Here is a 15,605-nt window from a genome sequence, read left to right as displayed (position 1 = left end):
AATGCGATGAACTCTGAATCCTGCAGATTTGCCTGATGTAGTGCATCAGACAAATGTGGTTTTCTGTCAACTGCATGTATGGATTAAACGGCCATAGAGGAAATGGGCTAACTATTTTTCTCATTTAATAGCAGCTGTAAATTTGTTTGACGTCATATGTCCCGTTTTTTTTTTTATAGTCCTGAAGCCTGTATGTTTTTATGCTTTTCATAGGAGAAAGATGGAGATTTCCCAAAAAGTAGTGGAGGAAGAGGAGCGCTATAAGAATGAGATGGAAAAGTACACATTGTCTATTTCCAGTGGATTTAAAATAATTTTTGTTGTTGATTTTTGTTCTTAAAAGTTCATACAATATCTTATGTAGGATTGAAGCTGCTGAAAAGAAACACAATAGAGACTGGGAGGAGGACTGGGGATCCAAAGAGAGGCCAAAGAGTCCCCGGTCTCCTAAGAGCCCCTCACCTGAGATGAAAACCACCCCAAGTCCAAAGGCCAAGAGTTCACGTATGATAATTTCTTTTCCCTAGAATGCATGAATACCCAATTTACTTCCAAACTTTCCTCCTCTTCTGAAACCGAAAGGACTTGTTTCTGTTTCACTCCAAATGTTCTTTATTTGCATGTTTCTGTTTGTCTCTGCTGGTTGTCGTGCTGTTTTATTTTTACGACCTCTTCTCCTAGTTGGCGCAGCCAGTTCCTTTTTTGAGGAAGAGGAGGAACATGAGCAGGACAGCCAAGTGAGTTCGGAGTTTCAGCTGTCATTTAGGGTCGCTGTGCCAACTGACACACAAAGAGGAGTCCCAGATTTCCTTTGACAACAGCAATGCAGCGAGACTTGAATTTTGTTTTAGGTTGGAGATATATATATATTTTTACTTTCTGGTTAAATTGAAATTCTCCCAGAAATAAAACAGCAACTTCTCTAAAACACCCCAAAGTTACAGAACCAAATCTCTCTGCTTGACTGAAAAACCAGAAATATACTAAATTATTGATCAGAGGTGTCGATAAATCAATTTAAACTGAAGAAATGACACATGTCTACTTTGTTTTACTAGACAGATTATAGCTCAATTGTATTCTTTTTGTAGCACATACTGTATAAAAATGAAATGTGTGCCATATCATGACATTTAAAGATAATTAATGCTTTCCCACCAGGTCTATTTGACATATATACCAGCAGGGTGTACGTTTAAAATTTTACAGAGGAAAAAAAGCTCAGATATGCTGTCAGACATGTCATGCTTTTTTTATCACTCTTGGTCCCTATACAGGATATTTATTGAGCTTTTCTGAAGTGACCAATGATTCATTTATAGACCCGAGGTGATGTCCGCGCTGTGTGAAAGAGACACAATGAGTCGGTTACACAGCTTTGCAGTCAAACAGAATTTTACAAAAAATTATTAAGTTTATGTTTTAAACTGCATCTCATAATAACGTTAAGTTCAATTAGCACTATTAGCATCCTATTTGCCTCTTGGGGAAGCCTCGATGAACATACCTTCGTGCAACGTGGAGGTTCCTTTTTAGAAACTAGTTACTCCTTTCGCCTTTCTATAAATTAATGTTAAACACACTTAAAATATTTTAGTCCACTTCACTCTGAGGAGTGTTGTCATGAATTCAACTTGTTGGTGTTTCAGTGTAGTGCGCTCACCAATTGGAAAAAGATAGCCGCTCAGGGCGAGTCAGGCATAAAATCTGCAGAATTAAAGACACAGGCTGATTTCTCTCTCACTCTTATTTCAAACCTTAGCTTGAATGCAGCCGTTGGCATTATTTAAAACACAGTTTGCATCTTTAATAAAAAATGTTGTGCTCCTTTCCAGCTAGATTTGGTGCCTCTGAGTGCTGTGTTGTGTGAGGTTTTAGAAAAAGATGTGAGCTTGCTTGGATATAAATATTTTTAATAAAGAGTTGCCTGTGTTCATCTCCATCTCTAGCATTTGGCTGGTTTTATCGTTATGAGGGGAAGCTGCCTTCACTGCGCAAGGTAATGTGAGCTGTTTGTGGAGTGGATTTGAGTAGTTTACCTCAAGGTCAGATTTGTTTATCTCAATGGTTGAAACTTAAAGGGATTGCTTTCAGGGTTTATTTGTTTTTTTTGCAATGGTATTGCACCTTTTAGTGTTTATGGTCGGATTGTTTGTATCATAGTTTGCGTGTCTTTGCATTTTGCTTTACCCAACTGGTGATTCATCAGAAAGGAGAAAAGAAGAAAAAGAAGAAAAAGAAAGTGTCAAACACAGACACACTGCAGGAACAGAGAAAGAACAAGAAGGAGATGGAGTTTGAGTTGAAACTCGCCAAGGAGAAAGAAGAGATGCAGGAACGAGAGAAGCAACTAAAGATCAATCGGCTGGTCCAGGAGGTACAAAAAAGATGTAGTCACAGCTCAGTGCAATGAATTTGATTAAACAGTCACCCTTTTCAGCATACTTTGCTTCCAAGCAGTTAGCCCTGCAATCTTTTAAAGTAATTTTGTTTGCAGTTTTCCTTTGTACTTTAGCAGGTTTTGCCTGTTCTGTCCATCTGGTACCTCTCTTTAACCACATATTATACATACATAAGTGAAGAACGACAGGAATCTCAAGCCTAAATTGATTATTCCCAGTAGACAAACACTATTTAAAATCAAGTACCGTATTTTTCTGACCATAAGGCACACCGGATTATAAAGCGCACTAAATATTCTTCCCAAGTGTGTAATATCACTCCGTCCCTTCACGTACACTGTCTATGTTAGGAGAACAGAGTAGTAGGACTACACTGCCCTGTTTCTAACATAAGGCCAAAACAAACGTAACTTTTATTCTGAAAAACTTACTAGGTATATTGTTGCTAGCACGTACTCTGAGTGTGGGCTGCCTAAAGGCTCCCTCATACTCGGGCGTACTGTGCGCATACTGTCAGCTTGGCGCACTCCGGCCTGAATTTCCACGGACGTGTACTGTTGCCTACATTTCTTGTGACAAATTCCTACAAAGTCCCCACTTTCTGCCAGTGGGATGAAGCTGTGGAACGGATGGTAAAACGTGTGTTTAGCTAGCTGAGCGCCTAGAGCCGTTTCTTTTCCAGCAGGTTCCCACCTGTCAGTGAGAACAGAGAGGGACTGTGATGCTGCGTCCTGGAGACCGCCTGCTTGGAGCAGCTCAGTGTATCAAGCTCAGTGTCACATATAAAACAGTTCAATGTAAAGACTTCTTGCCTCCAATGAATGCACATGAATGCACTTCTAGTTTCAACTTTACGGTCAGGCAGTCTTAAGCACAAGTACGGCAGTCGTATATAAGGTGCACTGGATTAGAAGGCGCACCATCAATTTTTGAGATGATATAAGGATTTTATGTATGCCTTATAATTAAAAAAAGACATTACTTTACAAATAATCTTTTTACCAAAAGGCTGGTCAATAATATGTAATGACCAACCGTCAAACATTGAATTAAGGAGGAGCAATGAGGTTTTGGTCTTAGAAGTAGAACAGTGGATCGGACTTTTACCCTCATGGAGTTGCTGAGGGCGACATGAGAGTTTTGTTGTCCAGTTCACGTGGGGTTTGTGGACTTTAAGAAGAGTGATGGCCATGACTCGCCAAGAATTTTGCGTGAGATGCTGTAAGATTTCTGATTGCCAAAGAGACATTGCAGGACGATCGGGTTGTTATAAGACCAATGTCAGGATCTGTGCCCTCATTCTCGGCAGAAAGTTTAACTCTGGCTGAGCTGCCCCTTTGTTATGGTTCATGTTTGTGATCATTAACTGGATCTCATAAATGAAAGGGTGTCTTGTATGGGAACTTCAGGGTCTCATCCCTTTTGCTCTTTGTAGGCGGTGTCCTATGTTGGATCCTCTGAGCCAAGACCTGGAGCAGATTTCGACTGAGTATGAAGCTGCTGAGATGAGAATCAGTTTCTCTAAATCTAAAACCCTTGTTCTCTCTGAACTGAAAAAAAAAATATATGAAGGGCTCCCTTCAGATCTGGATCAGCCTCTGCCATCGGTAGAGATGTTCGAGTGACTTAGTGTCTCGGCCATAGGTGATCGTGGGATGGAGGGGGACATTAATTAGAGTTATTTATGGGTGCGGTTCTGGTTTGTCAAGTGGATGAAAGAGCTGAGAGCAAAAGTAGAGCCTTTAATTCTCTGGTCCTTCTGGGTTTCTCTACTTACCCATGGTCAGAACATACAGATCATGATGGCGAATATGAGACACTTTATAACAAAGGTAAAAAAGATCTTCTTTCATGGCGTGGCTCAGTTGCCCCTTAAAGATAGGGTGAGGAACTCTGTTATCCACTGGGAGTTTGGGGTTGAGCTACTGCTTCTTTGTGGTAAAATGCATCAGGTGATGGGTTTTGTACTTTTAGAAAACTACCTTTCATAGATGATCAGTTCACCTCCCGCTAGGAGTTATTTCTCTCCGTAGGACGTCTGGTATCACTAGTTATGCTGCGTATTCCTTCATGGCTGATCGTCCAGAATAACCTGGATAATGTCTTCAGGGACATGGATGTCAGGGTTTCCCTCCTGAACCTTTTTACCTATCTGATCTGATATTGACGGCTTTAAAAGATTGCAACAACGCTGCCATTTGGAACCAAATACAAACAAATGATTCAAAACGCTTCCTCTGTTGTGCACGGTGATGCTGAAGAGTTTCTACGTGAATCAGGCTGCTGTTGCACCTTGCAGTAAAGCATTGCATCTTGTCTTAGTCAGTTCGCTGTTTGTGTGAATGGTGTTATCTTGTGTGTGATGCTGGCTGGCTGTAACTCCACCCCAGGTTTCAGAGACTGAAAGGGAAGACCTGGAGGAGTCAGAGAAAGTGCAGCACTGGGTGGAGCGTCTGTGTCAGACTCGGTTGGAGCAGATCTCTTGCGTGGAGAATGAATCCCCAGAGGTACAAAGCCTTCAATTAGACCCTTCTCACACTCAGAGCTTCTCATCATGTGTAGTTTGTTTCCTACATTTATCATTTCATGGAATATTTTGCATGAGCGGTGAAGTATTTCTTATGTTTTTGTGGCTTAAAGCTTTCCCCACCGCGTTCTCCTGCCTCTCAGCCAAGAGTGAAGCATTTCCCCGGTGGTTTCAACCTGGCAACCACAGATCTGGATGACATAAACCTAGATGATGTGGATCAGAGCCTGAGGGGACCTCTTAAAAAACTAACCCCGACTCAGGCCTCCTCAAACCAGCCTCCACCTCCCTTGCCTCGCCCCCCACCCTCGCCCAAACTGAACCCAACAATCCCTAGCTACTCCCCCCCTTTACCTAGAGTATCTCCACAGCGTCGGGCTCCTCCTTCCCCTGGTGCCAGGAAGCCGCCATCTTCTCCATCCACTTTGAAAAGCAGGGGGCGCCGGCCTCAAGCGCCGTCCCAACCTGCACAGCCCCGCCGCCCACCTTCCTCTAACTACCATCCTCCGACGCAGACGTCGAGGCCCCCGTCGTCCCCTCAACCCACGCCACACCCACATCCTCCGCCTCCCCCTCCTCCGCCACCACCGCCCCCTCCCCCTCCGCCTCCTCCCCCACAGCACTCTGAAGAGCGTGGTTACCGTCAGCATCACCACCACCTCCAGCATCCTCCCAGCCCTCCTGAACACAGGAGCGAGTGGGAAACCGGTGGTTACCTCCCCAGAGGGGGCATTTATTCATCCAACACCAGTGAAGTTTCCCACCCCTCGAGTCCAAAGGTTTGATTTCTTCATGCTTCTCGAGACAGAAGTATGATGAGTGGTGGTTGCCTTTTAACTTTATTCATTTTTCACACTACGGGTGTGTTTTTGGTGATGAATATTTGTGCGTTTTAGCAACCATGCTCGTTTATGAAACTCATTACAGCCTATTAGAGTGCATGTTGTGTATTGGTGTGTTTTAGGGGTGTAGAATGAGCTGTAGAGATGGTTGTTGCTTGGTTTTTGTGGAAAGTAGTGAGCAGGAGGCTGCATGGTGTGTAGTTTGCAGTGATAATAAAAAAAAAAAACTGTTTGTGTGCTACCATTTTATAGAGATTTGATTGTTTGTCAAAGGTTTTGCCTTTTACACGCGCAAGGGAAGATGCCGCAGCTTTTAGTGATGTGACAAATAAAAACCTTGGTATCCATTTCAAAAGATTTTTGCAGCTCTCAATTCACTTAATTTCAGGTTGTAGTGGTTTGCCTGAAAATCAAACCGATAAATGTGGGGGGAAACATAGCAAAAATAATAATAATGGTTTGATAAGCTACACAAGTTTTGTAATAAGTTATTATGGTGTAACGTTTATGACATTGCAAAATATCCCACTCTTAAAAGGCAAATTTAACCCTTTCGAGATCTGCTATGTAATTGGAATTGATCTTGGTGTGATGTCTTAAAATATGAGAAGTATTTTAGGTGTGTGTTTGACCTTTCTAGCAGCGCTGTGCATGTGCCAGACAACTGAAAGATTCACTGTATTCTAGGTCATGAGAAACACCTCGCATGTCAGTCATATTTCCAGTTCAAGCAGTTTGCTGGTAAGCCTCGCTTCTTGTGAAAAATCATGTTAACCCTTTGTCTATTTAGAGTCGGCTGAGCTGTGTAAATGTGTTGCTTGGAAATGTGGTCCAATAGCAGCTGGCTCCCAGTCCCCCTAACCAGAGACGTCAGATGGCTCCCGTCATGTCAAAGCCCGTCATGCTGCCGCAGTCGCAGACTAACCGGCCAGATCCGCACCGACCTGCTGTCCGTTCTGATGGCCTGGTACGAAGCTTATTAGGGTCATCTGGCGCAGTGTAATGTCAGCTGCAGTTGCTATCAATTGCTGCTTCCTTTTTGAGCTCTGGAAGTTTTCCAGATTCCAGATTTCCAGACAATCTGCTATTTTTATTTTCAACAGGCCACATATTCTCGTATTTTTCTCAGAAACCCTAATTAAAACAGGCAAATCAAGCTGTGTTTGATGCATTTGGATAAGTTGGTACAGAACAGGAATCTTTCCTGCTGACATTTTAAACTTTAAATTGTCATTTAGCCACATGAGCCATTAACACTACCACAGGCTTCCACCTCTGCAGTGAGAGGTAAAATGACACATTTATAAATCTCTGCTAATTGTAACTGTGGCTGCAGGCAGTGGAAATCATTTTTTCAAGCTGCTACATTATTTCTCCTGGCAGCTTTAGCATTATAAAAGTCCTCTCTCAGTTGCATAGGAGATCTCGCCGGTAATGTTTTGTGAGACCTTTGTTCTTGTCAAAGTACGTAGAACATGAAAATGTTAAACATCTTCTAGGTAAAAATTGCACATGGGATATGATTAAAATCTTGGCCAAATATATGCAAGTCCTTTATTATAAAAAAACCCCCAATAATTTATCTGTTTGCAAATAAACATTGAGCTAAAGTTGACAGTGTCCCATAACATATACCCTTTTTAAAACGCTGATGAAAGATCTTCCTGTACCAAATATACAGCACCCTCCACATTTTTTGGCGCCTCTGATAATGGTGTGAAATTAAACCAGTAATGAAGCTCATTGTCAGAGATTTGCAGTAAAAAGAGGCATCAGGACGTCTCCAACTCGCTATGACCATTAAGCAGCATCTAAATGCTGAGCGTCTGTTTATGACTGAATATAAAATAAAAATTGTCCTAACATCTTAAATATAAATATAGTTTTTTTTTAAATGCTGTTGGGACTTTAACTGGAACTATGGGATTGATCAGATTAGACACAATCTGATATTTTTCTCAGCGCCACCACCAATGATTTTTTGCATTGATAAATAAAATTAAAAGAATGATCCATAAAAAGATTTTCATGCTCATTGTTTAGTATGGTGGAGGATCTGTGATGCTGTGGGTCTGTTTTTCTTCCAAAGACCCTGGCAATCCTGTTCTGCATTTAGTTTGTCACACAAGTTTGAACACGGATCTGCAAATATTTTATAATTGCATTTAGTTTGTTGCTGTTAAAATATGTAAAAGCAGTTTGCTATTATTCTTAACTCCACTAACTGCTTTAAGCAATCCTAACCACTTATCTTGCTAATTTTATGCATTCAAATACTGAAGTACAAACTCTGTCTGTTCACACAAGAGAGGTTGTTCAAAATGATTTGGGCCAACAGTCAGAAGGACTAAGAAATAGTTCGTAGGGGTATGCTGTCAAGAAAATGAATTCTGTAAAAAAAAAAAAAAAATACTGTTTAGTTTTTTCTGTAAACAGTTTGGTTGAGCTTACTGGAACAAAGTGTGCTTGCTTATGTGAACATGTCTGATGTGTTGTACTCAGAAGTCTTGGAAACTATTAATGCATCAAACTGAAAGGTGTCTTTTCTTTTCTTTTATTTCTGCTTTTCCACTGAAAACGGTTTCAGCCTCCAGAAATGCTGAAACGGATGGTGCATTTCAACTCGTCTTTTAAATCAAACAACAAACAAGTAATCCATTCTTCTCTGTTTCTTTCTTATAATTCTCGAATGCTGTCTTCTTTTTCTTGTTTTACCTTTTTGTCTACATCCTCTTGTGTCAGGTATACTAATGGATGACTAGACTCAGAGTGATGGCTTTCCTGTGTTTTTTCCCCCCCTGTCTCCTTTCTGCATCAGTTCCACCCCTGCCGTTTTGATGTCGTGATTCATGCATGACTGTACTTTTATTGATTTGAAGCGAACAGCAGAGGCGATGAACATGCTGTTTAGTATGGGAAAGCACGTCAAATGGTTGTGGTGTCACTGAGGACATTAATTCTGTTTTAATGGCTAAAGAGTTAATTAAATGGCTAAAATGCTAATTGAAAGCGTCAAATTGCTATAAACCCTTTGTCATCACTCGTCGATGCCTCTGTGCATTATGAGGGGTCAGGAAAGCCTTTTTCCAGGAGTTTTATTAGAATTAGATATTATTCTACATGCTGCAATGTGGTATATTTACTGATGTCAACAAGTATTGTTCAGGCTAAAACAAGTAGAAATGTCACATATCAGGTTATTTTATTTTATTTTATAAAGCACTTGTGCAGCAGCCACAAATAAAGTGTTAGATTAATATCTTTTATTCTGTATTTGAAACTGGGTTGGATAAATTTGATTTACTCACCCTGAGAGCTTGGTTCTGTTTCCTTCCTCCTGTAAAATTGAATTGCTTTGTTCTTGTAAAATTGAATTGCTGTGTTCTTGCAGTGCATTAATGATGGTTCATTCTGTGGTTGTTCTGGGAATGACTCTTGTTAAAATATGCCAGATGCTTTTTGAATTGTGAGAATCTCTGTTGAGGGATATGTTCGACATTTAACACTAAACTGGTTGTCAAAGGAAATCTGACCTCTTGGTACACAGCTCATGTTCAGTTGAATGATGTTCTTTTCATTTACTCTTTGCTTATCTATATATATTGATCCCTTTTAATTAATTACATATAATTTTTCTTTCAGGGATTTCAGAAATATGTGGATGACTTTGATCCTTACTCCATGGTATTGTATACTTGGGCTACAGAAAAGGAGATTATGTTCATTTGTTTGTCTGGAACTATGCTTAGAAACATTTATTTCTCAGACATCAACTGGTGTAATGTACCAGATTAAAGCACTGGTTGCTTTCTGTCTGTGTTCCCAGGGGATATAGACTCAAACTACACATTGACTACAAATACAAATCAAAACCGTCATGTGAACAGAGAGTTATACACAGAGTTGATGCACATTTTCTGACTAATCAAGCCTACAGAAGTTAATCTACAGAAGTTATTTTTTTCAACTATTTTATGACTGTCTAAAATCTGACTAGAGGAGATTTATATTCAACATGTTTGGGTGAGGTATGTTTCATATCATGTAGAAAGGAAAATGGAAATAATATTTATTTATCTACAATTTTGTATTATCTAATGTGTTAAAATAAAAGTGACAGCCTACAGTTTTTAACCCTAATTAGAAATGTAAACACAGTGTACCTGCAGCTTTAATTAAGTTTTATATGACTGAAAGCAAATAGTTGCTGTTACTAAACATTTCAAATTGTAAAGAACTTAATTACTTCCAGCGATTTCAATAAACAGTTAAATAGGTTAAAAGGAACAAAGTTGCTCCAATTTCTACACATCAAAATTAGTCATCAGCGTTGTATAATGTTATAAAATTATGTAGTAAATCAACCACTAAGGTTCAAAATGCATTTTCTTAGACTTTGCACTGTTTAGAGGCTACATCAGCTGATTCTTTAAGTAAGTTCAAGTCACCTTAAAGGGATGGTTCAGATTTCTTATTTAAAGTGGGGTTCTGGCCAGTAAAGATCTTACTCTATATCATAATTCTCATCATCATAATGATCAACATTTTCATTTGAGGAATACATTTTTGAACTAAGGTTTTCTATTAAACAAAACCACGAGCAAAGCAAATATCTTTTATCTTAATAAAACTGCATTTTCAAAAGCATCATTGCTTTGCATGAGAATGATGCCATTGATGTAATTATTTATAATAAATCCTATTCATTTTGTAAATCTGCGGCCCTACTGTTTCTAACCAGTTTAAGAAGCATTTTTTTTGAAGGACAAGGATTTTATGAGAACAGAATTCTTTTTTTCAACATGGTACAAATCAGCTTTGCTATTCTCTCTTTGCCAACTAGAGTTTAGCTCTAAATGTAATCAGAACCCCCCTCATCTGAACTGGTATAAAGAGATATGCTGTAATATACCTTTATAATTATTCCTGAGCAGCAGTACTTAGTAAAAGTTCCTGTACTGTGCATCTTTTATTGTTGCTGCTTAAGTTAACTTTGAACAGAGGTTGCCATTTGTCATGCTGCCACCTCTGTTACTTTATCACTTGCATTCTGGAACTAAATGGTTTTCCCCTGCTGTTCTGTGTCCTCTATCTGTAGTTCTCCTCAGACCAGATAGATGGTCGAGATGTGAGATTACTCAGAATCAAAAAGGTATTTCTTAACATTTATAAACACCTGACTTACTTCTTTTTTATACTCTGAAACATGACTCACAATTTCTTCCCATTTTTCTTTTTTTTTTTTTTTTAAGACCGGACAGCTTGATGTGGCCCTGGAAGGGGGAGCTGATTCTCCTCTTGGAAAGTTGGTGATATCTTCTGTTTATGAAGGCGGTGCTGCCGATAAGCACGGTCAGTTAAATGTTTTTCTTCCATGTTTTCATGGTATTGCAACCTTCATCCATATAAATGCATTTTAGGGGGTTTGGAATATTACTGTTGAGCAGATTTTTGCACCTATTGATTGAAAATGATTCATTCGCTAGACTCTAAGACAAACTATATAATTCATTCTGTCTGCCTTCTTCTTTTATGCTCAAGTGTTTTGAATTATATATTGCAAACTTCACTAAACAAAAGTGGCACTTCTCAGTATACATTCCTCAGATCTACAAATTGATGCATGCAGGAGGAGCTGATTTCAATATTTGTGTTTTGAAATATAATCTGGAAATTTTACAGACCTTGTTTGATTGTGTGTGTTTTAACGGTGCATGCATGACATATATGTGGTTATGAATTTAGGAATGATTAGTTTTGCATCTCAAATGCTTCTGTTTTCTCTCTCTCCATGTGTGTGTTTACAGGAGGGATTGTTCCCGGTGATGAACTTATGGCTGTTAACGGAAGGATCCTGATTGACGCTACTTTGGCCGAGGGTCAAAACTCTCTGGCTCGGGCCTGGAGTAGTGGAGGGGTATGAGACCCATAATACATGCAGAAAACATACTCTAGCTTTTAACAATATACACAATGACAGGGTGTGAATTTTAACTGGCCACATGCTGCTGTTCATTCAGCTGCAGTTTATACTTTATATTGATTTAGTCTCATAGAGATTTAAAATCGTTTCATCCCCCCCAGGACTGGATCGATGTTGTGATTGCTGTGTCCCCTCCAAAGGATTATGAAGATGAAGTGTAAGCTTTCTTCTTCTAAATACTCATCCATTTTTGTTGCATTTTTATGGGATCTTGTGAAACATGAAGAAGTGGTTCAGAAGTTTACAGATGGTGGCTCGTGTTTCTGTGTGTGTGCATGTGTATGCAGCCCTAAGTCAGCATCAGTCAGTCCCACTGTGAACAGAAAGGTGTTTGAAGGCAGTGCAACACTTTACAGACATGGCTATCAGCTTCAGCACTAGCCTCACCTCTCCTCCTACCTCACCCCCTGTTCTGGTAATCAACTTAGCCTTCAGCCCTCCTCTTCTTTGCTGCACGTCACAAGGGAGGTTTGGTGTGGCGATTGTTTTTGTTTTTGTTTGGGGCTCATTCGTTTTTGCTCATGAGGACATGTGACAGTCTCTGACGAACGCAATAAATAAAAAAAGAACAGCAAGGGGATTTTGACGTTTGTTTCCTCTCACCTTGTCAGGTTTATGCTGTATCTTCTCGTTGCAGCTTGGTTTGCTCCATAGAAAATTATTACAGCACATCATTCATACAATAAAAATAAGTCAAAGTATGGGCTTAAGTGACACTTGCACCTACTTAAAGACGTTTTTATGATAAGTAACAACTCAATTCATTTATGTGCCTAATCCAGTCTCTGTGAGGCATAAATAAACACATTTGTGACCACGGCCATATATTGGATCACGTTCTCAGGTCACGGACACCCCAAGACCTCCTGCCAGCCTTCAGCAGTCGTTCTGATTGATGTTGTTTCACGGGACTGTTACATGTTCTAAAATATGTTCCTACCTTTGGGTCAGAATTGTTTTTGGGGATTTACTGCTCTGGTCAGATGATTACATCCACTCGTCATATTTATTTGGAGCTTTTAGCGATTTATTTGAACAATTTTTTTCTCTTCAGGGTGAAAAATTGAGCAAGATGTACAGCTGCAGTTAATCTAAAAAATGGGAACAGAGGGGGAGACGTTTTAATTTATTGGAATTTTCTTGAGTTTACACAAGGTCATAATACTATATACTTGCATAAACTAACATTTGTATAAATATACCTAGACAGGTTGCAGAAAAAACATAGATTTGCCTTGTTTATGGCCATCAACAATCTTATAGCATAATTATGGCTGAACTTTTGACAACTACAATTAATTTAGAGTGGTTAGTTTTCCATCATTGCCCCATTTTCCAAAATCAGTTTTCATGCATTTTTGAGATCTTTGTCCTGTAGGAATGCCTAGCTATGTCCAAGTTTCCCTGTCAAGCTAATTATTTCAGGGCTAATATTTCATCCACCTTGACTCCTTCCACATTCTTGTTTTATTGTGGCCAAAGGTCTTCATCTTTGTCTCATCTAAACATAAAGCTTTCACTTTAGATAACATTTATTTGTTCCTTAAAGAGTATCTGCAATTTTCTGACATCCTTAAAACGTTTTGATTTTGGATCTTTTGGTCGGCACCCTCTCGGTTCCCCTCTATAAAGATCCTTGAAGTTCCAAGCTGTATAATAATTCAACTCTGCACAAAGAGTGGTTCAAATGAATTATTGAAAGCTCAAAATGAAAATTGGATTCCTCATGACGGTATGCACATTTCTGACAAGACCTGCATGTAATGTGAGAGATGCACCAATTGCAGTTTCCTACCCAGACTTTAGTCTTGACCTGATAATTCTCTTTTTTTCTTATTTTATGCCTTTTCCAATTTTTTTCCATGAATTCAACCAATCATCATACAAAATATATATTTTTCAAATGCACAACATTCACAATTGAGCTCAATTTTCCTTACTTTTCTGTCAGCAGATATTGTATGTTCTCCAGATTAGTGTTCAGAAATTACAGCTCCTCAACTTTTTTCAGTTGAGTCTCAAAATAGCAAAAGCACCAGATATTAAGAAGTTTGTTTGTACAGGATTTGTCTTTGAAATATATTGCAGCAGTGCCTATCATAATTTTATTCAGGTTTCAGGAAAACTTTATTAATCCCTCAAAGGGCAATTTGTTTGCTGCCACCCAGCCCATGTGCTGTACAGGAAAGGATGAACTGACACAGACCCTGTATACATAAAGCAATTTTAAGGTGTCAGAACCAGTTAAAATCAAGCCTGCATTAGACTGCAGGGTGATGTTTAAAACACACATTTAGAATCAAATAAAACGAATAGAGGAGCTGCTGCAGAGTTGTTGATGTCCAAAAATCAGAAATATTATGATAAGGACAAGAATTAGACTAATAATTTGATTTGCTCAGTAGCATGAGATAACAATGACCTGGATACATCAGAATAAAACACAAGGTTGAAATATTTTAGAGGGAAACAGCTTTGCTACTGTCAGATGTTTTATGCTATTTAGTTATTTATTCATAGGAGTGGCAAAATCCAGTTTGATTACCTTAGAAAGGTAAATGGTCCAATTTTATGTTCAAAGTTCAATGTGATAAATGTGAAATGTATCCTGTTATAGTAAATTATAGGCCTCACAAAGTTAACAAGACCTGAATACTGTACAGCAAAGTGGCTGCTGGTATTTTAATTAATTCCTTTTTTTTGTCTGTTTGTGAGCTCTAAAGTAAGCAACAAAAAGGTACTTATGTAAGGTTTCACTTTTATCCTCCTATCTTTAGGGCGGCTTTTCCCCCTGGCTTTGTTTTTAATCACTTTACAGATATTACAGGTTTAATTGACTTTTTTCTGCACAGTAAAGCTCCAAGTAGTCATTTAGTTGTGATTGATTTATACTGAACAATTGGTGCATCTCGAGATGCAGTCGTGTGTTACGTTAGTTTGGAAAAAGTGACTGCCTTGAGTCTTGACTGTTGTCTGTGTCTCACTTGCATTGGTGCGTAGCTGTTTGTTGTACTCAGTGTGTAGTGACTCATGAGAAAAATAGCAGATACATGTTTGACCATTTCATACTTTGCATTACTGCATTTTTTTATTGTTTCAATGCTTTCATTATTTTTGCTAATTTCTCCCACAGTACATTCTTCTAATACCAGCACCCACCTGCCATGGAAACCAGATTTATTTAGAGGAAGCTCTTCATCCATCCACATCTGAATGAGAAGATTGAAAGGCTCTTTGTGCTTTTGCTGCTTTGTCGCCCTTCGAGATTGAGCCAGTTGTCATTCAGACTGACGCTGCACTGTCAATTGTGATTTTCACAGTCTTGTTTTGTCAATGGATTGTCCAATCAGTTATCAGTTTTCTCCTGTGTACCTCTTCTTGTCTGCAAAGACTGGAAATAATTGACCGGATTTACACAGTGATGAGCATGCTGATGTTCTGCTGACATCTGTCAGTATACGAATGAAGGATGAGTTCGATTAAGTAAACTGTAATCAATAATTCATTCAGAATGTTTTTTTCCTGAGCCTAATAAAGGACTGGTCAGACAAAAAATGAGGTTCTGTTTTCCCATTGATTTTGTATTTCTTATTTAAAACATGGTTTACAGGGTAATTGTGTTCTTTATTCAACATTAAATGGAGCTTTTTTAATAGAAAATTATCTATCCATGTGCAGAATTATGTACTTCCAATATGTAATTCACATTTTTGTCTGCATCAAGAATCGAGAATCTTTATCGTCATTCTATTACCATAAAGACATTTTGGTGACAGTCAGATTCAGACAAAACACACAGACACAACAAGACATAATGCTTAAGGCTCTAAATTAGTGTTTGTTATATAATC

The 15,605-nt window shown here is 38.9% G+C and overlaps 1 protein-coding gene across 3 annotated transcripts in view; it reads left to right on the top strand.

The window, feature by feature from the left end:
* ush1c (Usher syndrome 1C) overlaps positions 1–15,312 on the top strand; it is a 34,746-nt gene extending 19,434 nt beyond the window's left edge. The window contains exons 12-27 of one of the 3 annotated variants that reach the window (XM_036151789.1): positions 214–279; positions 365–498; positions 1,950–1,999; positions 2,225–2,377; positions 4,793–4,909; positions 5,043–5,708; positions 6,459–6,512; positions 6,610–6,738; positions 8,359–8,421; positions 9,414–9,455; positions 10,870–10,923; positions 11,024–11,123; positions 11,579–11,688; positions 11,856–11,911; positions 12,042–12,169; positions 14,888–15,312. In XM_036151789.1, the coding sequence (XP_036007682.1) occupies positions 214–279; positions 365–498; positions 1,950–1,999; positions 2,225–2,377; positions 4,793–4,909; positions 5,043–5,708; positions 6,459–6,512; positions 6,610–6,738; positions 8,359–8,421; positions 9,414–9,455; positions 10,870–10,923; positions 11,024–11,123; positions 11,579–11,688; positions 11,856–11,911; positions 12,042–12,135 (1,888 nt within the window). In that variant the 3' untranslated portion in view covers positions 12,136–12,169; positions 14,888–15,312. Of the gene's footprint in view, positions 1–213; positions 280–364; positions 505–681; positions 738–1,949; positions 2,000–2,224; positions 2,378–4,792; positions 4,910–5,042; positions 5,709–6,458; positions 6,513–6,609; positions 6,739–8,358; positions 8,422–9,413; positions 9,456–10,869; positions 10,924–11,023; positions 11,124–11,578; positions 11,689–11,855; positions 11,912–12,041; positions 12,170–14,887 lie in introns of all 3 variants that reach the window. The other 2 variants (XM_036151778.1, XM_036151783.1) reach the window with 2 other exon arrangements.
* The last annotated feature ends 293 nt before the right edge of the window (positions 15,313–15,605 follow it).

Source organism: Fundulus heteroclitus, chromosome 2, assembly GCF_011125445.2.
Source record: "Fundulus heteroclitus isolate FHET01 chromosome 2, MU-UCD_Fhet_4.1, whole genome shotgun sequence".
Classification (NCBI taxonomy): domain Eukaryota; kingdom Metazoa; phylum Chordata; class Actinopteri; order Cyprinodontiformes; family Fundulidae; genus Fundulus; species Fundulus heteroclitus.
This window is presented reverse-complemented; position numbering and strand designations above follow the sequence as displayed.